Source organism: Anarhichas minor, unplaced genomic scaffold (assembly GCF_050575085.1).
Source record: "Anarhichas minor isolate MPS153535 unplaced genomic scaffold, ASM5057508v1 ptg000006l, whole genome shotgun sequence".
Lineage (NCBI taxonomy): Eukaryota > Metazoa > Chordata > Actinopteri > Perciformes > Anarhichadidae > Anarhichas > Anarhichas minor.
The window spans coordinates 1,902,002-1,925,611 of NW_027466452.1; the positions used below are offsets into that span (position 1 = coordinate 1,902,002).

Below are 23,610 nucleotides of genomic sequence, written 5' to 3' on the forward strand. Positions count from 1 at the left end.
AATTTGACTCACAATGTGTAAAATAATGAGATAGTTCGTAAATATTATCTTGTGTGAGTACATTTTTGGACTTTGTATTTTATCATAGCTTTGACTTAATGTATCATAATTATGACCTCACTTAGTGTCCCATTATTTTGTCTTGGTCATAACTCTGACAGAAATAGAGGCATTTAGATATCAAAAAGAAGAAGCACCTTGAGCCCGACATATTTAGCATCAAATAGGTCCAACGACTCAAAACACTTGCATTTCTCTTAGAGCATCTGAAGAGCGTCTTTCTTTCATCCAATAGCTTTCAAATGGTATGAACGCTTTTTTGAAGATTAGAAGTATTAACTGATTTCGTTTGTCATTTCTGAGCATTAATGTTCATAAAGACGAAGACCGCAAGTTGAGTTTGAAAGCTTTGAGCTCCAGTAAGGGGACCTTTGAGTTAACATTCTCTGTACCATAAATAATGTTTAATATCTAAATCTATCACAGACAAAATAATCATTCAGTCAATATATATTTTTATATCAAAGTGATTCTTTCTGAGTTTTCAGACACACGATTGAAGCTGTAAAGTTCATTTTGTGGGTTTCTCCATCTTCTGTTATGCGCTGTGGTGCATGGCTCGAGCTAGGATGCTGTTCTTGCTCGTATATTTCCCCTTTTGTCAAATAATGACCTGTAAAAGGAGAACGTACTCCACAAATTCAGAAAACAATAAGCAACAACACTCAAAGGACAAATCTGAGTCACAAACAGCATGATAATCATGTATGAAAACATCACAGATTCAACGGCATGTAACACACATCAAAGTGTTAAATTGAAACTGTAAACTGTAAAACAAATGTCCTAGGTCTGTGTGTTGCTATAAAGTAACGTACCTGCGTCTGTCAGCGCTATGGAGCTATTCTCCTATCTTTATCCAAGAGCATGTTCTTTCAATTTGAGAGCATGACTCATTGATTCCACTTCAGATTTTGTAATGCTCTCCCTTCAAACCTAAAGCCCCTGCTTGCGCTTGGATTGCCGCTCAAAGTGTATGCCTGTTTCCTGCGCTCCAGCTTTAGCCCTCCTCACACTTTGGCTGCTTTCTGTGTGCTCGTGAAATATCTTCAGATATCTCCTCTGCTCTTGGATTGTCTTTGTTCAAAAACCCTGTCAAAATTCCCCAACCGATAGATTGCCAGATGTGATGTTGATCAATGAATTGATTTGTTTTTTTGCAGGTGCGTTTGCTTTTCTTCTTGGAGTGTCCCGGGCGGGCAGTGACTCTTTAACCTCCAAAGCTTTGCTTGCTTTCTTTAAGACTTTTGGAATACAATGATAGTATACCAGCACCTGTACTTTTACTGTAATAACTACTAATCTGAATTTCAATGTTGTCAGCACCGTTGCCGTTTGCACTGTTGGTGCTTTTGAAAGCCGTGCGGAGCGATCCATCAACCACAGGTACGCCCTAAACTCCATACTGAGCACCTTTAAGTTACATACAGAACTTTTGGTGCGAAACACAAAACAATGCTTGTCCAAGAAAAGTCCATGGGGCCCATTATGTCATTGTGAACAAAAGTCATGTGTCGTATGAAATGTGGGATTTATTTATTATTAAAGAACCTGAGGATGAAAGACAGTGAGAGAGATGGAGAGTATGTATAGTCCAGTACTATGTTTACAGTGTCTTTTTAAGTAGCAACAAAATCAACTATTGTAAAAAACACAATATACAGATTAACAATAATTTAAACAATAAAAAACAAAACATAACCATGCATCAAAATGTAACTATATGTGCAAATATGCCTATAAGTAACACTGCATGTGGTTAATAAAAAAAAAAGAAAGAAAGAATCTATACTACTCTGATTCACATGTATACATTCAGACATGCTCTGTTGTCTAGCAGTAGGAGCCCTGCTTGAGGGTACATTATTTATTCACTTAACCAAACTGGGATTTAAATGGGTGAGAATCGAGTCACAATTTTTTAAAATTATACTTGTCACATAAAAATCATACCAATAATGTTGACATTCATTATGTCAGAACAGGATGTGCAGAATAAGCTCACTGCTCTCGCAAACAAAAGCTTTGTCCCAACTGGTTACAGATCCACATTAGGCCTGGGCAATATGACGAGACGTGTCAACAATAGCACAACCATATTCAATTAAGCAAAGCTTTGAATTTTGCTGTATATTCAGTCTCTCGTTGTCTTGCTTTCTCTATGCCTCACCACATTCTTGTAGCATATCAAAAAGGTTACAACATGCTAGCATATGTCTGATTTTGTGTTATTGTGGTTGTATAAATGTCATTTATGGTGCCATTAGATTGCTGCCAGACCACAACGGTAAAGCAGGTGTGTTCTGGAGAGTAAACAGTTTCTGACCACAGTGAACAGGATTTTGAAAGGCTAAACACCAACAAATATGGATTGAAGCAGACTATTGCGTAGGATAAAAACATGGAATGAAATTCTAGAGATGATTGCATCGATCTTTTTTTAATTCATTTTGACTTTTGTCATTAGACATTTAAGAGGTGGACACAGTGCACTATCCAACCGAACATGTAAGTCTGCAACTGACTCCATCCACAAAGAGCAGCTGGACAGAATTAGAGAATAGAATTAGCCAGACCTTCCACATCCATTTTCCCATAAAGCAAGCGCACTAGTGTTTCATGTAATTCATCCTGCCAGCTGCTCGGCCTCGGGCTCATTCACATGAACGGAGGAAGAATACATCTGGTTTCAACTATTAGTGCATTTTACAACTTGTAGGACATAATGATTTAAATAAGGGCTACATAAGGGTTTGTACTGGGAAGATGTTTAAAACTTATAAATGTCTCTTTCCCAGTGTAAGTCTATGGGGAAGGGCTTTTTGGGCCCAGAGGTATCACATGACGGACCCAGAAGTTGTACTTCCACGGTTTGACCACGATGAAAATCTTCAAAGGCTTCCTGGGGGCTTGGTGTTTGGGTTAAGGCTAGTGGCAGGTCACTTACATCATGTTATTATGGAGTGACATACTGCATTGTTGGAAATGTTATGGGTTGACATCAGTAAAATATACAGCACACTGAGCGGTGGGCACCAGGAGGAGCCATATGCTGGTGCTAAGCTTCAATTTTGAGGCAACAGTTTTGAGCCACTTTCACACCGAGTTTGCTTTTTTGAATTTTCATCTTGAATTTGACCCCGTGTCCTAACGCTGCTGCTCAATCTGTGGTTATACTTTCCTCATCAAAGGAAAGTCAGCCCTCGGAACAGTGGTGGGTTACAATAATCCCACAGATTGTTCTTGTATTCAACAGCATACTGTAGGTTAGCACGTAGACATAGTGATAGAGGAGTCAAACTGTTGGGTCTCAAACAGGAAAATGTAACATTTGACTAATCGTTTCTTTCAGTGGATTTGAAGAAGCAATATTCATTATTACATAGGAAAAACATGCAAAAACTTACAAACATATATTAGAAAAGTCTCTTCACATTAAATTAAAAGCTGACCCACTGGGAAGTCACTATAAGAAGACGGTAGCCAGTGTGTAAGGAAGACTACTCCTTTTACATAATGGTGAATGGTTGAAATGGGTAATGAAAGGTGACTAATGTAATAACTAGTTGAACATCTGCAGTGGTAGTGTTTCAGCCTTTATGGTCAATGTCTAACTATAGCAACGTAAAGCAGTGACAATTCTAGCAGTGAAATTGGATCTGAAGATGTGGAATGGCGGTGGACATGCAGGAGGTGGATGGGGAATGGGTCTAAGATGACAGGACGTCCTGTGTGTGTCTATGTGTACTGATAGAAGGGCTGTTCATCAGGTCTGAAGCCGTAGGCGGTAGCTGGTCGTCCGGGTGATGAGCTGGTCTGGTCGAAGACATCGCTGCCATCTCTGGAAAACAAAGCCGGTCGAATGAACACAGTACCGGTACAAACGAGCTCGGTACAGACAGACTCTGATGAATTCTGTGTATTTTTGTTTTGACCAAATCAGGAACACAGAATATTTGATCGGTGATGCTGTTTTGCCCTCTATGTTCTCTGTGAAGTTAGCTTGAAGTGATGTATTTGTGCGTTTGTGTGCAGAGTCTGATATTGTAAAACATAATGAATGCCTGTAGTCTGCTCTTTACAGGTCACAGGTCATCTTCGACAACAAGATCGCTGACCTGATTGTTTGGGGTTGGGTGATATACTGCATCACCGTGATGTCCCACTGACATCCACAGTCTTTAATATGAAAGCTGTAGGCTTTTCTTCTTCAGTTAAATAACAGAAATCAGAGGTCTTTGCTGAGCAGCAAGCTGTAAATACAGCAACACTATTTGAAAAAGAGACTGAACAGGTCGGGATTAGGGATGTCACGATATGAACATTTTGATATTTTGAGTATTGTCAAGATTTTCACAATTATTAATCTTAATATTTGAACTAAGTGTCACAACCCGGCTCCTAGGCTATGACAAATACGGCAAAGACACAACAGATGATGGTTACGTAAAGTGTTTATTTTAACCAAATAAAGAAATAGTTAACTTTATGAAGTGTGTCAGTCAGTAACATCAGTAATGTCAACGTGGATGCATGTGTGATAAAGTGTGTGTGTTGTCAGCAAAACCAAACATAACCGGCAGCGATCACTCCACGTATACCAGACAACCCGCGCCCAGAGCAACACTGGAGCAGGGCTTTATGCTCAATGACCAGGTGTTCTGCATCCGTCAATCAGCCACGACTGCTGTTAGAGGCAGGGCCGTCACACTAAGATATCTATAATTATTATAATATCAACTATATAATTTTACTTTGTGAAAGTCATCTATATGTATTTTTATTGATGAAAAAAATCTCAATTATTGATACATGATAACGTCATAATTGACTTATGCATGGCAGTGGCACTAATAGGTCATCACTCATTTTCATTTCCACATTTATGTTTAAAATAAAAACGTCAATCTGAATAGCTTGTATGCATGATTATCATGCTATTGACAGACAATGTTGATATTGGCATTGGTATCAGCTGATAAGGTATGTTTATAAAAGGCAGTGGCACGGCCTCCCTACTCACTGTACCTTGCACATGTTTAAAATAAAAACATGAATATATGAACCTGTGTATTATTTGAATAGCTTAGTATTGAATGCACAATAAAGAGGTATGTTTATACATGGCACTAGGCCCAGTTTAATATAAAACACAATTTTATACGATATATATAGTCGGGGGTCCCTGCTCCATCTCTCTATCAGTTTGGGGGTCCTTGGCCTGAAAAACCTTGAAGACCCCTGCTCTAAAGTATTCTTTGTTGAATGTCTGTTTCCTCTGACATTTTCACAGCTCTTCTCTTCAAATCTTTAGTTGAGTGAAACACAAAACCCACCATCGCACACCAATGTGCTGTGCGACTCGCACGAGAGGAGAGCTCACTGCACACAGAAACCGTGTCACAGACAGGAATCAGCACACCATAGATATTGTAGCTTCTACAATTCTTACGGTTAAGAAAACTGTGATGTTATGTAACCATGGTTATGGCGAAATCCCTAGCCGGTATAACATAACTATGCTATTAACACTGCACGGCTTTTGGTCTCGTTCTGGAATATGATTTATGAATTGAGGTTGATTTTCAGCACCAATCAATATACAGTTGAATTATTTACAAAGTAAATCTCGAGGAGGCAGACCATTAAATCAGCTCAGTAAAAGGAGGGAAGACAGGACTCATTTCTTCTTGCTCTGAATAAGCGGTCTAGACCTTCAGTGAGACAGCTCATGTTGCTGGAGTGAGTTAACTCACCCTGTATGGTGCACGTCTCCATTTTGAACCTGTAGGTCATTGAAGAAATCTGGGCTGACTGAACCGTCTGCTGGAGTTATTCCATCTAAAGACACAAACACATAAGGATAAAACACACACACACACACACACACACACACACACACACACACACACACACACACACACACACACACACACACACACACACACACACACACACACACACACACACACACACACACACACACACACACACACACACACACACACACACACACACACACACACACACACACACACACCTTGGGGTTAAATATAGTGCTTACACCTCATACTAAACCAAAATCATCATCATCTTTTCTTAATGTTACCACAGTAAACAGTAAAATACCTCAAAACACTGCAGCTTCTATTCAGTGGTCAATCCACACTATCACCTAAGGCTTCAGTGTTGGTGAATAAATGAATCAATAGAAATACGCTTCCTGTATACACTGAATATAGTGAGTTCATGTGGCATTTCTGATATCGGTCAGCTGCCGTCTGTGCTGCTGCTGGTCAGTGTGGAAGACGTGGACAGACGCTTTGTGCTGCTCACTTCCGGTGTCAACTTTCAAACACACTTTGCTCATAAACACATGTATTGAAACCAGCGCAATGATCTGTTGGTACCGTGACAAGATCAAGATCAGAGATAAGTTGCTTTTCATGGTCAAGATGAAATGACCAGCATGTCTCTTTTCCGTGCACGGACCAGTGTTTTGCTTGTGTGTGTACCTGCGCTGTAGAATAGATCAGTCCTGTCATCATTATCGTAGAGATACGGTTCAGACTCGTCAGCCTGGCGACTCTCGACCATCTCCAACCACTGGTTGTTATGGAAACGGAACTTCTCAGACTGAATTTTCCTCCCCCACTCCTCATCGTACTCCTGGAGGATGAAGGAAAAAAGGAAATCAATTAGAGAACAACCTACTGACATAGACATTCCTTAATAAAGAAATGACTCTCTGATGGTTATAGGCTTGGCATCAAGGTAAACCACGGTATTTAGAAGATATGATTGTGGCTTGCTAGACACAGTGAATACACCTCGATAAAATCCACGGAGCTCCTCTGGACAATGTTATGAACCCAGACATGACGGCGTTTAGTTTCCCGTGATATCTGGGACTTCCACAACAGGTACTAAGCAGAAATAGAGGTTATTTTTTCCATGGTTAATGGCGGACAGTTGAACGGTTTCAGGGCGATAAGCCCTGCCCCCTCTCCGGCGCGTCCAGCGCGATTCACGCGAATGACTACAAATAGTCCCTGGCGAGACCGGCGGCGCGAATGACGCGATAACGCGGCGCCGCGTTTGGTGTGAACACGGCATAATGCTGTGTTCACACGATCTCCGTCCACACGGCGCTTCAGCGTCGTTTTCGAGATGATCTCCGTCCAGACTAAAACGCCTGAAAACGAATATCACGTGACTATTCACGTGCACTGGGCATGAGTGTGGCTCAACACACGTCAACACACGTCTCTCACTCGTTCCCTCGGTTTTGTTGTTCTCACTCGTAGCTCTGCTGGTGTCTGAAGTCTCTGTCCTACTGGAGAGCAATTACTGCTTTTGTTCCTTTACACTTTATCTGCGGACTTCACAATAGTTGTGCAGAACAAAATAAGCATTAATAAGGACAGGAAAGTCCTCTGTTTTGCGTCCATCACCCTCCCTAAAGCCGTTAACCGTGACTTCAGATGTCCGCTCAGTAGGTCTGATAACGCTGCTGGTCACGCCGCTCGCTGATCGCTCCAATAACATCTGCTTCCTCCACAGAAATGCAGACTTTAACTGAACAACAGCTGCTAGTAAAGACAACAAGGTAAGCATCACCTGTAATCAGTTGTCCATGTTAAATTAAGCTGGTAGTCGATCGGTAATCAAGGCTGTTGTTTGTGATAAGGGGTGTGACGAATCAGGGAAGGATACGTCGTGACTGCTAATAACCAATCAAGTAGCGAAGGCGGGGGTGGGCGCCATCGTTTCTAAACTTATCCGCTTTCAAACTTATCCGTCCTCGAGAGCGTTTTCAAACTCCTCCATTTTCAGTGCTCGAAAACGCCGGCGTAGTGTGGACGCTCAGTGTAAACATAGCAAAACATATGCGTTTAAAATGGAAACGGAGTAATGTGGATGTAGCCTAAGTTCCTGAGAATCAAACAACCTGACATGGTCATCACACATCTCCATCTGGTGAAGAAAACTCATAAATGCTGTGTTTCTTTAGGAAACTTAAGAACGCAAACTTCTTGTACCACGTTCTTGTCAACTTGTACAGAGGAGCAACAGAAAGCATCCTGACTGGAAACATTACAAACTATCATGGGATGTGCACGAGACAGGACAGGAGGGCTCTACAGCGGGTGATCAAAACATCATACCCATAAGCATCAGTGATATTGGTGAGAAGAGGAGCCTGCTAAGAGCTAAAGGATATTAAAAGACAAAACCCACCATAGCTACAACCTGTTAACCTGCTGCTGTCTGGAGAGAGATACACAAGTATCAGCTGATGAACCACCAGACTTCAGAACGGCTTCTTTCCTCTGGCTGTGAGACTCCTTAACTCATCCTCCACTCTCCATATATAATATATTTTTTTTGTGTTTTGTTATGTAGCAGACTGGGACTACAATCTGCATTTTGTTGTGCGACCCTCTTGTACAATGACAAATAAAGTAACCTTGTAACCTTGCATGTATGAAAAAAACAGATCCCGCTCAAGCCTAATGTGTCCCTTTAGTTAGTTCAGGTTGCTTCCATGCGAGTGCATCAGCAAAGGGTTCACTTACAGCAATAATATCGAGGGTGTTGTCGCACACTTTTCGGATCTCAGCATTCTTGTCATGCATCAGGTCTATCAGGTAGGCTGGAGCCTCTACAGAGACCATTAAAGAAAGACATTCTTTGGGTGGTTTTACAGTGTGTAAACTTGTCTCACTTCAACTTCAGCAGCTGTAAAGCCAGCCACGAGATTCTCATTTGTGTGTAAATTTGGGGTAGACAGAGTGCAGTGTGGGAAGGATACGGGTGTCTTTGATGATGACGTCTCGTGTAGCTTGGTGAAACACCATCTGATAGAAGACGTAGATGATCTGGCACACAAACTCATCGTCCTCCTGTTGGGCTGCATTCAGCAAACAGAAGAACATTTGGAAAGCAGGACATCATTATTTTCTATATGAGGTGTGATATCTGTCTCTGTGTGTGCCCTTCAAAACGTCACTGTCAAAAGTAAATAAACAAAAAATTGACCTTGATGTCATTGGGTTATTTCATTCAAACAAAATAAAAGTGATTTATTTTAATCAGACCTCTGTGAAACAGGTACATCTGTACCTAAATTAAAGAACTACTACTGGTCGTCAACAAACAAACAACAAAACTACAATCTCCTTCTCCCTGAGATGGCAAGACACCCTTCCTCACCATCATCCAGAAGACTGTTCTTTTAATCTAGGGGTCACCAACCCCTTTGAAACTGAGAGCTACTTCAAGGGTACCGAGTAGTACGAAGGGCTACTTGTTTGATACAAACTTCCTGAATAACAAAGTTGCACAGATCACCTTTTAATAATAATAATATATGTGAAGAGACTGTCTGATCACATGTCAATGTTAATTATTCCTCACAATAATTATTAACTTTATTATTAAGTTTTGCGAGCAGAAGAGCAGTGATGTAGTCCCGCGCTAGGCCACGCCCCTCGCACGCAAAAGCATGGCTTTCTCCTCGCAGGCTGCAATATTGCTCGCACGAGCAGAGATATCCTGCGCGGAGTGATGTGAAAGCACTTGTCAAAATAATATATGCGCGCTGCTGTTTAATTTGCACGCGCGGGACCTCTACACACACGCGCGTGCGTGGATCTTATTTGCACTCTCGGATTTTGACAGTTATTTGCCTTCATACTAGTGCTATTTTTAGAACATGCCTTGCGGGCGACTCACGTGGTCCCTGCAGGCACCGTGTTGGCTACCTCTGATTTAAAGACAGTTTAAAACCTCTTATCACTCCTGTAAAATTTGCCTCAAACGCCTATCCAAGGCGTACCCAAGGTAAACCGACAGCTCTTATTGAACCATTGGGAGTACATGTATGGTTTTAGTCTCTATTGAAAGGTAACACTCTGAAGTTTCTTCACAAACAGTTGAGCTATAGAGTTTACAACACACTGAAACAGAAGGTTTTTATTTCCACCTGGATTTTTTTTCGGCCAACAGATGCCTGCAGTTAACTATGGCTAGGACTTATTAGCTGGAAAACACAATGGTACCATAGCATGAAGTCATAGTACCTAGTAGAAGTTCAGACGGCGGGCGGGCCGTCAGAGTGGTAACAGGTTTTGATGTAAGACTAGAACACGTCGTTTCTACAGCAGCACTCATCCTGCAAACCAAATGCTTCAGCGGTCGTATTAACAAGCACATGCACTTTAACTTGAGCCATCTGTTTGCACTATAGTCTAGTTACTCTCCTGTTATTTTGGCAGCTTTCCTTTCCTTGTGTGCTGTCAGATTATATGTTTTGTTGTTACTGCGGCTGATTTGGCGATCAATTATTGAATCTTGAAGACTTTAACATCAGAGAGCATCGGAAAATTCTAAATCTCAAAAGGGTGCGTAAACGTTTGTGTGTGTGTGTTACCATTCAGCAGCTCGATAAGGGCAGGAATAATGCCAGATTTCGCCAACATGGCAGCACAGGCGTCGTCCATGGAAACTGTTCCGATCATAATCACCACCTCCAGGATGAGGTCATCCTCTGCTGAGCCTGGAACACAAACGATTCTAGAAGATGTAACTTTATTAAAAAGGGTATAATATGCAACAATTTCCTAAAAGACATTGTATAGACTGATACAACAATAATTCCTCTGTGTGGTGTCTCTATTTAAAGAGACCCTGCACTCTGCCTGGGTTTTCTCTTTCCTTCTTATTTTGCTGTGTTCGGGACATTTGGACCAATAAAAACCCAATGATATTATGTCAGATGATGTATCTTTAGAGTTGTGAGAAAAATATGTCTGAGGTAGGATATTTTACACTCGAATACTAAACTTTAGATGACAGGAACAATTAGGGCTACACAGAAAAGATTTGAAGCTTCATTCATAGCGTTTTGAATTCTAAATCAATATTCAAATGATGCACAGATTTGTTTTTGCATATTTATTCATTTATTCATTTCTGCACAGTTGCAGATAAAGATCAGGCTACACTTATATTATTAGTATTACTATACTATTTGTAGAATTAGATTCCAGTGGTGGCTGCATTGTAGTCATTTCCAAAATTCACAATATGTTTTTATCTAACTATCTAAATATACCGCTTCAAACCATATTGGTTTAGCCTTTCAAAAACAACATGCATTAATTATATTCATTATAGAAAGTTGAGTTAATAAAAAACCTACGTCATTTAATCCGATGAAACACTTTATTCCAATAAGAGTACTTTTATTGATAACGTCAGACATTCAAAGCTTCATTCAAGACCTCAATAGGAGCTCTGAATGTAAAAAAAAGATGTCCGGTATATATTCCCTAATAACAGGGAATATATGATATCAGTAAATTCTGAAGTTTCACTGTAAATAAAATGATTTATTTCATTTATTAAACTATAAATTAAAATTGCAATAATATACATACACTGCAGCCAATGAAAGATAGAGGGTTTTTTTGCATACAGTATATGCTGCATACATGTATATGCCAATGCAAAAATAACTTTACTAAAAGTGTGGCTCCATCAGTTGGGCCCTAAAACTGGTGCACATTATAGTTAAGGGTTAAGTTAAATCTGAAGTTGATATCTCAGCCTCATGCGTATTCTCTAAATCTAAGCCGCACCTGGTTTAAGTCTGTCTTTGAGGTAGGGTACCAGGTTGTACTCCTTCAGCACCAACTCCCAGTCCAGGTCAGGGATGGTGAGGTTGGCCAGCGTCCCGAGACACTCCAGAAGCCACTCCTCCTCTTCCTCTGCCCGGATCTCTGCTGCCAGGTCACCAACATAGTCCTAACAGACGCAGACAGGAGACATTATTCCTAAAATAAAAGACTGCTCCTCCTGCTTGCACTACTACCACTAACAGTTATACTGATACTTATACCAATACCAACAATACTTGTTCAAAACTTCAGTTATTCATAAACCTTTTGGGATCTTTTTCTTGTGCATGTCTAACTCACTATGAACACTGGTTTGGTCTGTCCGTCATGTTGAGAGATGTTTCTGATCATCTTCATCAGGAGGCAGTCTTTCAGCTTCAGAGCTCTCTTCATCAGCATCTTCAACCCATTTCCTACAGACGGAGACACAAACAGAGACTCTTGTTCAGTGAAACAAAAGAATTGTTTGTCCAAAAATCACAAACAATCAAACTGGGTTGTGTACCCACCCACCCACCAACAAATATGGATTGAAGCAGAATATTTAGATAAAAACAATGAGGAAATGACTACTTCTATCTCTCTTGACTTTTGGACTTAACGACACCATGGAGTTATTGTAAATGTTTAGATCACTTGAGTCAGAAACAATCCTATGCAATCTGCTTCTACAAATAACATGAAATACAAGCTCTACCCGTGGAGAAAGTTTATGGAATTTGGAGGATTTTGCAGAGATAGTGAGCCATTATCTGGCCTTAAAATTAAATTCAAGTCAACTAACTTATACAGCCCAAAAATCACAAATTTGCCTCGGAAAAGGAAAGAATCCCCCACCAAAACAAAAGCTTAAGTGGGGAAAAAACCTGCAGTACATGCAGCTCGGATAGATATACCTTCACACATGAGCTGTGCGTTCCTTTTGTTTGCAGCCAGGTTGATGCAGATGGAGATGAGCTCAGCTTCGGTTTCCTCCTCACCGTGCTCATACAGCATCTGCATTAGCTAGACACACACACCAGTTTCACCTGTAACTCTAGAACTATCAAAGTCAATGTAAATGTTGAGGTTAACAGTTCATATTCATTTAACAACATGTCAAATATTTACTATATTAAATCACCATGATATGTCCTCAGAGATTAAGTTGAAATCCTGGCTTCTACAACAACAAATTTCCATTCCGGTGCCGAACTTCTGTTTTTGTTTTGCCCTGTGTGACCCCACCCACTGCCCATCTCGGCACCTCGGGTTGCCAGATATGAAACAAATTGGCAAGCAAACACAGCGTGCTGTTGCCATGGAAGCAACAGCGATAACTCTGTAACGTTACGTTGAACACATACTGACATCCACATCGAGTACTTGAGAAACGTAACTCATGCCCTGTTTATCTAAACCATATACCTGTTTTAGAAGTTTATTACATTTTTGTGACTGAATCAATGATGTGTTCAAATTCGGTTCGTCCATCTTGCGCTGGGGGGGGGGGGGGGGGGGGGGGGCCAACTCTCTCCAACACTTTAAAATGTGCCTGCAGTACCCCCTGTGGCTAAGTGGAGAGCAGGGTCGTCCTTCAATCAGAGGATTGGCGGTTCGATCCCCGGCTCCGCTAGTCGCAGGTCGACCTTCCTTGAGCAAGAAACTTAACTCCAAAATTGCTCCCGCAGGCTGTTCCTGCGGTGTATGAATGTTAGTTAGTTCTGATGTGCAGGTGGCACCTTACATGGTAGCTCCTGTCATCAGGGTGTGAATGGGGGAACGATGACATGTAGTGTGAAAGTGCTTTGAGTGGTCGGAAGACTAGAAAAGAAATATACAAGTACAGTCCATTTACCATCTTAAACGCTAGTCAGTGTAACATATTACTCCTTGAAGTTTGATTTAAAGTGATTTTCACATGATGACATCGTACCTGAGGTATGCAGTCAGTGTAAACAAACATGCCCTTAAAGCGGTCGTCGATGCTGATGTGATACAGGATACGCATGGCAACCTGACGGTTGTTCTCATCACCTGCATGACGACAAACAAATCTTAAAATGGGAAAATAAGTAACACTACCATCTTAAGATATTATGCAAAAACTTCTTCACATGGCTACTGTACTGTGAATACAGTATATTGTACTGTACATGCAATATAGACAGTATATAAAGTATACGTTAGTGTTACCCAACAAAGCCGTTAATTTAGGTAACAGTCCAACTTCCACCATCTTGGCTCGGAGTCCAGAGTCAAAGGAGAGGTTGAGCAGCAGACGCAGAGTCAGGTTCAACAGGTCTTCATGGTCACAGGGGACCAGACGAGCCAATCGCTCCACAGTATCCACCTCAGCCTGAAAATCATCAACACAGACACTATTTGATGGGGCTCTGTGATCACAGACTACTTCACTACCACACATTTAGTTTCGACATTAAGAAAAAATCCCAAATTAAATCCTGGATTAAACAATTACAGCTTGAGGGAACTTTAAACGCAAAAACACTGCTTCCCTCGTCGTATCCTTGAAGCCAAACTCGGATACAAACTTGAACAGGAATTCAGCAACATGGACACCAGGCAAACATTTCAAAGAGTAAAGACCTCACTGGGTGTTACCCAAGACCCACCCTCCCAACAATAACTGACCCGGTCACTTCTGCAAGACCAAGATCTGAACTGCTGGAAACCAGGTGTTGGGAGAGGATCCAAAGAGCCTTTAATGGAATCTATAGCGGAGCCACACGTACATTACTGACCAAAACAAACAGTGTGTTAACATTCGGTCCAAAAGCCTCTTCTGAAGGAATTATGTATCGCAACTAAACAGTGACGATCAAGATCTGCTGTTCGCCGAGCATCACAATCACGGATCGTGCTGCAAACAGAGAGACCCGAAGAGGTGGAACCGCTGCTCCCTTAACAAGCACGTGGACATCAACAATGTGTGCACACAAAAGCACTAACAGAGACATCTCAATGCATTGGGTGCTTTAGTTCAAAGTAAGAGACCAGTTAGGAGATGGATCTCTGTGGTGATCCCACACACAGGTGCTCTTTGGAGCCTTCAGGTGTTCCGTGTTTATATCATTTGGAGAAAATCTATAATATCGAAAACATTTTTAATACATGTTTGCCATGTAGAATAGAGGCATTTCAATTTTGCACAAACCCTAGAATGGGCCTTGGAATTCTTTTTTGAAGGAGACTTGCATTTTATACTTTTATGGGACCATATTCCATCCATGCAATGAACCCTTCACAAGATTAATAAATAAGAGACTTCAAATTAGATTTACCTAAAAAGGTTTACACAAAGAATGTAAAAGTTAAATGCTTTATTTACGCCGTATGAAAACCCCTTTGTATGGTTGAAAACAAAGGGTCAAATGGATGGTAATCGTGTTCATGACGTTGATGTGGGTGAAAAGGCCGCATTGATTTGGTACAGTGTCCACTGACAATCAAACCGAGAAAGAGGAGGCATGCCAGTAAGGGTGCTGAAGCTCTGTGCCCTGGAGCTCTCCTCCCCTGCTGCTACACCTAGAATCTGTAGTATACCAGCAAAGTCTATCTGCCATTTACTAATTCAAAGCACTTTCTATTGCCCCCCCACCTTTGGTTACTGCTTTACAAAAGCAATATTCAGTCCATAATACTGCTCCCCCTGTTGGTGATTTATTTTTGTATTGGATCTGTCATTTTGAGGTTGATATGAGGACGAAATGCACTTTGTTACTTGGTTCATGGTTTAACAAGTCAATCACCTCATTTGTAGACTCTTGTAGTGACACTCTGGCAATGACTCAACAGCGCTGGGTCTCAGTGTAAATGAATACGTAAAACGATATCCAGGTTTTCTCTCTGTCTCTCATCGCTGCATTGATCTGGGCTGACAGGACGAATTCTAAAGAACATCTACGCTCACCATGTCATTCTTGTTCTCCAGGAAGATGGACAGTTTTTTGAGGAAGGAAACCACCAGGACCAGCAGCTCCTCGTCATCCCGCTCAAGGACTTTGACGAGCAGAACAACGATGTTTTTATTCCTCATCTTTAACTCCGTCCTCGTGTCCTCAGCAAGGTTCAGCAGGAGGTAAAGAGACACTGAGAGACAGTCAGAGGGAAAGAAGGAAAAGGGAGAGAGTTGCTATTCCAGCAATGGCAACAACCGCCCACTGCAGAGCAACCCAAACAAGGAACTTATCAAAAAGAGTCGGAAAATCAGTGAAGTCTTCCAGAGATGGAGAGAAAATGTTGCCAATAGTTTAGCCTTTTGCTAACCGTAGCCAAAGGATTAGAGGCTAAACTATTAGCAACACTTTCTCTCCGTCTCTGAAATGCTTCTCTGATCTTGTAGCTGGAGTCTTGAATCACAGCATGTCGTCTCAAAGGGCTTTAAAGGCCCACACGTTTGCAAAGAGAATATCATTGTGATTCTCATAGAACAGCAGCGGGATCACGATCATGATCGGGAGGATGTTTGCCATTAGTGACTATGGGTTACTGTTTGAAGCGCGTACAAAGACGTGTGCTCGGAGCTGCAGGATAATGGCTGTATTTTGTCTTTTTTGTTAACTGCCGACCCCGGTGTACCACTTGAATTACAATGTGCTGAATGGTTATTATGGAATTTTTAACGGAAAAATAAACAGCCAACCAAGCTTTTATTTGGATTTCACAATTTTGCACCAACACTGCATTCACGGCGCAGCAAAGAAAAACACCAGCTCTTGCACCAGCACAATGTTTGAGTGTTAAAGGGCCAGCCCACCTCTGAGCAGCTGCTCCTGTTTGGACAGAAGGCCATGGTATTTCCTCACAGCTTTGTCCTGGTCTCTTCTCAGAGAGCCGTTCTCTGGTGCTGACTCGCGTACACAAACCAGTGTTAAGGAAGGAGAAGGAGAACACGAACACGAACACACACACACACACACACACACCTCTTTGGAACAACCCGCTTCCATCACTACAATACACTCTACATGATCGTTATTCAAAAACAGGACTTTGATTAGTTGATGACTATTGCTATCTAATAGGAGAGGTATCTTCATGAGCCATTTTTGGCATCTAACCTTTCCTGCAGCATGTCTAAACTTTTTCTAAAATACTTACTTTCTTATAAACGTGTATATGTGCAAATAAATAAATACAAATAAATTTAAAAAACAGGCGACAGCAGATGAAGGATATAAGCCTTGTTTTTCTTGCGCAGCTCCTCGCGCCACACGTCATGTCTCTTCAGCTCGTGTTCCACAACACTCATGCACAACGCACCGATTTTATAATGACTCACCACGCCGTGAAACTGCGAGAAGCTGCAGGAAGGGGAGAAGAGGCGCACTGTGTGAACGGATGAAGTAGAACAGTACGACACACCAGAGGAATGTGTGCCATTGTGTGTGTGTATTACCTGGAGAAGCAGAAGAAGATGTAAATGATGATGGTAGCCAGCTCTACACTCTGTTTCCAGTCCTCCCTCAATACTCTGGCCAGAGCACCCAGAGCCGCCTCTACACACACACACACACACACACACACACACACACACACACACACACACACACACACACACACACACACACACACACACACACACACACACACACACACACACACACACACACACACACACACACACACACACACACACACACACACACACACACACACACACACGGTTGTTGCCTGTTACAGAAACTTATAACAGTAGATTGTTTACTTCACCAGAAGTTTTTACTCTTAAGATTTTTTTGTTGACCTTTTTGCTGATGTTTTTATTATTTATGGCCATATTGATGTGCATTACAGCCAGCTCCTTAGTAAACACATCAAAGTACAAAATAAGTGATTAATGATGGAAGAAATGTGTTGCATCATTACTATCCCTAAAATGAAAGCAGTTGTATATACAGGTGCTGGTCATATAATTAGAATATCATCAAAAAGTTGATTTATTTCACTAATTCCATTCAAAAAGTGAAACTTGTCTATTATATTCATTCATTACACACAGACTGATATATTTCAAATGTTTATTTCTTATAATTTTGATGATTATAACTGACAACTAAGGAAAATCCCAAATTCAGTATCTCAGAAAATTTGAATATTACTTAAGACCAATACAAAGAAAGAATTTTTAGAAATCTTGGCCAACTGAAGCGAGAGCGATACTAACGTATCGCACTCGCTACCACTATTAGCTGCTCAGCTTCTGGGCTGAAAGAAATGAGCATGCAGGCTGAAATTCAACCGTGGAGGTGTTCTGTCAGGAGATGCACTGACTTAAACCAAGTCAGTGTGGAAGAGCAATGAGAAAAGTAACTAAAATTCTACAATCATTTTTAAGAATCCATCAAATGCGGATAGCGGTTAATTTTGTGTGGGTCCATGTTGGAGTCGATGGCAATGAGAAGGCGGATAAAGCAGCAAAAAGGGCTTTGAAGAGTGGGAAAAATAATGTTAATGTAAATATAAGTAAGTCAGAAGCTAAAGTGGTGATTAAGGGACAAATCAAAAAGATATGTCAGAACGAATGTAATAAAGGGAGTAAAGGAAGATATCTGTTTAAAAATAAACCATTGGTTGGGAGGGCAGGATCTAGTGGACGAACTAGAAAAGAGGAGATGCTTATGACAAGACTAAGGAATGGCCATACTGGTCTGAACAGTTCCCTCTATGTTATTATAAAGCATAATAATGGAAAGTGTACATTTTGTGGAGAAGAAGAAACCGTGGACCATGTTTTATTGTCCTGTCAGAGGTACGAGTCAGCGAGAGAAGTTTTGAAAAAAGGTCTAAGAGAGATTGGAGAGGAAAATATCATTGATGTACTAAAGAAAAGCTTTAGTGACAAATGTTGGAAACGTTTTCTTGAATATTTAGAGTCAACAACACTAATGAATAGAATTTGAGAAAGAAATGAATTCTTATTTATTTTTTCTATTTTATTTTTTCTATATGTGTATATATATATATATATATATATATATATATATATATATATATTTATACATATCTTTATTTATTGACACACATATGTATATGTATGTGTGTGTATATATGTATTTATTTTCGTTTGGTTGTCGTATTAGAGTCCTTAGTCCACACTCCAGATTAGTGGGAGGCGGTAATGCACCCGAAAGCTGTTTGCCAACCGCCATAAAAAGCAAAAGAAGAAGAAGAAGCAGGCGGGTGAAAACGGTCCGACTTGAACGCAGTTTTTTGTCAACGCCCCTTTCTACGTCCGCCTGCTCTCATCTGCTTTCCGGCGAGGCGCAGTTCAACTCGAACGAGCCTATTGTGTTAGTTACATTGATTCTGACTTGTCCGTTAATGACGAAGCATCCCGTCATCACGGGCTTATTTCGGTTTTTTGTTATTGTTCCGGGTTCAAAAGGTCACAGATCCCGTTGTCTGTGACGTGAGCGCAGTCCATGGAAAATGTCGTTTAATACGAATACGTGTATTATTACACCAACAAATAACCGTAGCTCAGTAGGACAGCACAGAAGGCCCAGGTATAAAATGCACGGCCCGCCACTGATGTAAACATAGGTTAGAGCTACTTCGCTAAACATGCCACCAAACTAAGCCAGTGGACTGATGGAATACCGTTGTGTAGCAGCTCCTCCAGGTTGTCAGGGTTGCGGGCGAGCTGCAGAATGAGAGCGGAGCCTCTGATCTTCTCTGGGATGCCTTCATACAGCAGTTCAATGTACTCATCCACTCTGGTGATACTGGCTTCCTCATCTAACTACACAGACAATCACAAATACTGTCATTGTCTTATAACAAGGCGTGGCGCAATAGAGTGCTGGAGGAGTGACGTATTTTTGTAGGTAAACCCTGGAAGTTAGCGTCACACTGGTTCCCTCCACAAAAAGACAACGGGATTTTTCCAATGGATTTTGGATTTGTGCAAAAAATAAGCTCTGTGGCAAACAAACATTTATGATACTTCCATGTTTTGTTCAGCAAGATAATCTTCACAAATAATGACTTTTGAAGCCTGAAGTAAGAACAAAACAGAACAAAACAATAAAGTCTCGTCTTAAGCACAGATCAGGCGTCTGACCACCCATTGACTTCTATAGAGGGAACCGGAAAGGCAACAATGCCGAGTCATTTCTGGGTTTTAGGACTCATTCCTGCAGCACTCTTTTCCAGTGAACAATAAACATGAGATTTGATTGAGGTTTTTTCTTTCAGCCATGTTGTAAGTTAGATTCAATAGAATTAAATAAATAAATGTTGAGTCATAGATTATTGTAAGACACAGAGGCCTCAAATCAGATTAGAGAGAAGAACAACGATCATGAAAAATACAGAATTAAATTTACAAAGTGCTGTCTGAGAACTGAGATCAAACTGAAACGGCTGTGAAGCAACAAGACACATGAACAAACAGGCAGAGTCAGTCAGTGCTTTCCTTTGTTACCTCCATTCCTTCAAACGGTGTCAGCTCTCTGGGTTTCACTGTTCTTTTCTCTTTCTTCTCCGCTGGTGAGACAAAAACACAGACAGACAACATTATAGAAACATTACAGAATATATTAACCAGTGGGAAAATGTCCTCACTGCATCAATAAACACTGTACAATCTTCTCATCATGTATTCAACTATGTACACGTAACAAGATCTACATGGCTGATTAATGTACTGGTAAACACTGATGTAACACTCCTCAAATCTGCCATTCCTCAGTCCTTACAGGTTTAGTGGTTTTGGAATGTTTACAGACTAATGAAATGATCTACTTTACATTGGAAAAGTTGGCGTTGAGCAATGTTTACACCCACACTGTGATGTGATTTGTCGGCCATAGAAAGAGTAGCATTCGATGAGGAATCAGCTGATTGTAATTCAAGTTACGTATAAAAGAATTCAATCAATTGAACAACGTTTCTTCAGCCTCCAAGTAAAGCTTTACGTGTGAAAGGTTGCCAGAAGTGCGTTGCCGGAGGCACGTTGTCAGCAAAACATTTTTTCTGCGGTATGGCGAGCCTGACCTGTGCTCCTCTCTTTCACAACATTTTGCACTTTTAGAGCGTTTTTTAGACGCTGGTAAAAGTTCATATCTTATAATCTTAACTTTTCAGTGCAAGGCACGGAGTCGCACCGCTCATCAATGTTACACGTGGCCCAGGCAGCAAATCAAATCGAGCAAGAGGCGGGCTTTACTACTTTACAACTTCCTTTCAGTTTTGATGCCGGTAGATGTGGTAGGGCTAGCTAGCTGGTTAGCTGTTGGTCTGTGAGAGGGAAGGGGAAATTCATATTTATTGTTGTGATAGTTACATGTAAGCTACTGTCTTTGAGAGAAAGAGAGAGCGCATTTACATTAATCATACATGATCGATTACGCACACAGCCTCGTTCCACAGGCGCTTTAGACTCTACAGCAAGGGGGTAAAAATGGTGACATGACTGACTTTTGCCCTCGACGGGTGACGACTTCCTGTTCTGCAAGTAGTAGAGGAGCTGCTCCACCTGGGGCAAACGGGAAGGAGGGATGAGTTTACACTCCTCCACCACTTTCTTGGCCAAGGCTCCCACATCTGTGCTCGGAGAAAGACTTTTCACTCGGATACTGAAGGGAAAAAGAGCATGGTGACAGATCAATAAAAGGTTGATCTGACACTGGTCGAACTTCATTTATGTATTTATCTTAAAGCTTTCAACAGAAGAATGCAGGAAAGATGTGAAATTCAAAACTTAGTAACCTTCATTGCAAAGAAAAATTTGTTCATACCATTTAAGCATACCAAGCAAATGACAATTATATGGCAAGCTAGTCCTAGAGAGGTAAGAGTAACCCAATGGTGATTTCAAGAACCTGCCTGTATAAAACCTTCCCTAAGTCAGTTCCAATGAGAAAAAATAAATATGAATTAAAAGAGGTAGAGAACGATGGAATCTGGAGTGGATGGCGAAAGAAGGAAGATAATACAAATAGAAAATAAATGGTAATCATTAAAAAAGTTCAATGACAAACTTGTATCATTCCATCAGAATTAAATTAAAGAAAGAAGAAGTGATGGAGAAAAAAAAACAAATCATTGGAGTTCTTAAAATTCTCGTAAAGTACACTCACATTTTTTGTCCCTCCTTTCGTTCGCCCAGCATATGACCTCCACCCTCTCCCAGTATGGACGCCTCCACTTCATAGTGGACCACAAGGGCCTTCTCTGTGGGATGGACATCCAGACTGCCCGCAGTCACTTTGCTTTGGGTGATAATGTACAGACAGATAAGTAAACAAGACCTCAAACTGATGTTTTCCCGTAACTGTCTAAGACTCCAGTTAACTAATTTTAAATACATATTTCATAACCCTCGCATTGGACTTAAGTCTCAAATCAGTGAATTCTACAATAAATCAGTGGGGTCATTCAGCGTGACCTCAGCCAACAAATGTGTCTCCTTTTTCCACATTTGGAACGTAACGTTGCCCCAGAACGGAGGTTTATATCATACATCTTTCACTGAATGTTGATGACTGACTTTTAAAGGCTCATAAAGCAAATAATAATAAGAAAAATACACAAGTTAAATGGAGATAACGTCATTAAGTTTTAACCATCCACCCAAACAATACCGATGGGAAGACACGCCCAGACAGCGACATGCAGAGACATACCTTACTGGCTGCTTATTAACATGTTTCCATAAAGGGCTAGATAATAAGAAAGATTAGCTCAGCACACACGTGTTAACTCTTAGACATTGACCCAATTCAACATTAGACAGCTAATTAGCAAGGCATTTGATCGGTCACCGTTTCACGTTAGCTTGCTAGCTGTGTTAGCTGTCACCCAGGTATCCCAGCCCCCTTCATTGAGGGGATGTAATGCCAAACCCCGTTTCACAATCTGTCGCTTTAATGGCGTTGTAGTTACCGACGAAAATATAGGTCAGTAGGCAAATGAAATACGTTCCTTATGATTTTTGAAGTCTTGTGGTCGATTCGGTATTGTTGAAATTCCCCTCGTAGTTCCTTGTACTGATACACACAGATACACTACGCTAGCTATGAGCTACCGCTATCCTCCAAGGGTTGGTTTGGGAGAGACATGCAAGATTCTTTCACGTAAGTATTTATCTGTGGATTACATAACATGCCGAATTCATTGATGTGTCATAGTGCTTTACAAATGTCCTTAAGACATCGTACACTTGATACTAGCTTTACCCAGCGAGCAAGTAAATATGAAACTGCCCAAAGTTTGACAATTGGTGAGGCTTCTCTCCATGCCATAGAACCGCAGCCATCAAGGCTAAATACTTACCAAACACTCCTTAGTCTCATCTAACCTGGGTGCTTATTAAACGTCTAGAATTAGAGCTGAGACACTGTGCTGCCATATCTTAATTATATTAACATACGAGCGGTATTGTAGTAAGGCTAGTCATCGTTAACGACAACAACATATACCGTTTACCAAAAACATCTTGAAATAACAATCATGTTAGCTTTGTTTGCTCTCACCGTTTGAGGTAGCGCGCGTCATCCTGCATCTTCTCCAAATGTAATCTTTCAGATTTTGAATGAATTTAATGTTACATTTAACGGACCCTTCAAATCACGATCATAGAAATCCGCGTGCTAATCGCTAGCACCACTGTCAAAACAGCAGGAGTGGACTACAAACATGGGGTTCCGCCCTGGTTTAATATTACCAAAGTAGAGACTATCAGGCAGCATTTATATTCGTGCAGCGTACAAATACTGCCTCTGGTAAAACAGTTGGCATTAGGTAATAACCTTAATGTGAACCACGCTTTACCACAACACTTGTGCATCTACAAATGAACACCGTTCGCATTGCAGAGCAGGATGTGTGGCAGCAGCTGCCTGTAAGGCTAAACTTG

The 23,610-nt window shown here is 41.0% G+C and overlaps 1 protein-coding gene across 4 annotated transcripts; it reads right to left on the reverse strand.

Moving 5' to 3' along the window:
- Positions 1 to 1,579: 1,579 nt before the first annotated feature.
- Positions 1,580 to 23,396, reverse strand: LOC142934613 (kinesin-associated protein 3-like). Of its 4 annotated transcripts, none has more exons than XM_076079010.1 (20): positions 23,228 to 23,395; positions 21,833 to 21,964; positions 21,171 to 21,328; positions 20,176 to 20,237; positions 19,350 to 19,491; positions 17,146 to 17,245; positions 17,029 to 17,050; positions 16,504 to 16,597; positions 15,658 to 15,836; positions 13,920 to 14,082; positions 13,660 to 13,760; positions 12,641 to 12,749; positions 12,045 to 12,157; positions 11,706 to 11,871; positions 10,496 to 10,621; positions 8,876 to 8,974; positions 8,640 to 8,725; positions 6,576 to 6,729; positions 5,817 to 5,901; positions 1,580 to 3,901 (listed from the first exon to the last, which is right to left on the reverse strand). In XM_076079010.1, the coding sequence occupies exons 1-20, from the start codon at positions 23,254 to 23,256 to the stop codon at positions 3,799 to 3,801; spliced, it is 2,223 nt and encodes a 740-aa protein (XP_075935125.1). In that variant the 5' UTR covers positions 23,257 to 23,395; the 3' UTR covers positions 1,580 to 3,798. The 4 variants fall into 4 exon arrangements, with proteins under 4 accessions (XP_075935125.1, XP_075935124.1, XP_075935126.1 ...); XM_076079009.1 differs by having other exon boundaries at positions 16,504 to 16,602; positions 16,926 to 17,050; XM_076079011.1 differs by lacking the exon at positions 21,833 to 21,964 and having other exon boundaries at positions 16,504 to 16,602; positions 16,926 to 17,050; positions 23,228 to 23,396.
- Positions 23,397 to 23,610: the final 214 nt, after the last annotated feature.

What these genes read in the sequence shown, in the direction of transcription:
- LOC142934613 (XM_076079009.1), bottom strand. Translation starts at nt 23,256, where the DNA reads ATGCAGGATGACGCGCGCTACCTCAAACG. An exon ending in GGAGGAGCTGCTACACAACG is followed by an intron (nt 17,246 to 19,349) that starts GTATTCCATCAG and finishes GTGTGTGTGTAG; the next exon opens with AGGCGGCTCTGGGTGCTCTG. An exon ending in TGGAGAACAAGAATGACATG is followed by an intron (nt 14,083 to 15,657) that starts GTGAGCGTAGAT and finishes GATGATTTTCAG; the next exon opens with GCTGAGGTGGATACTGTGGA.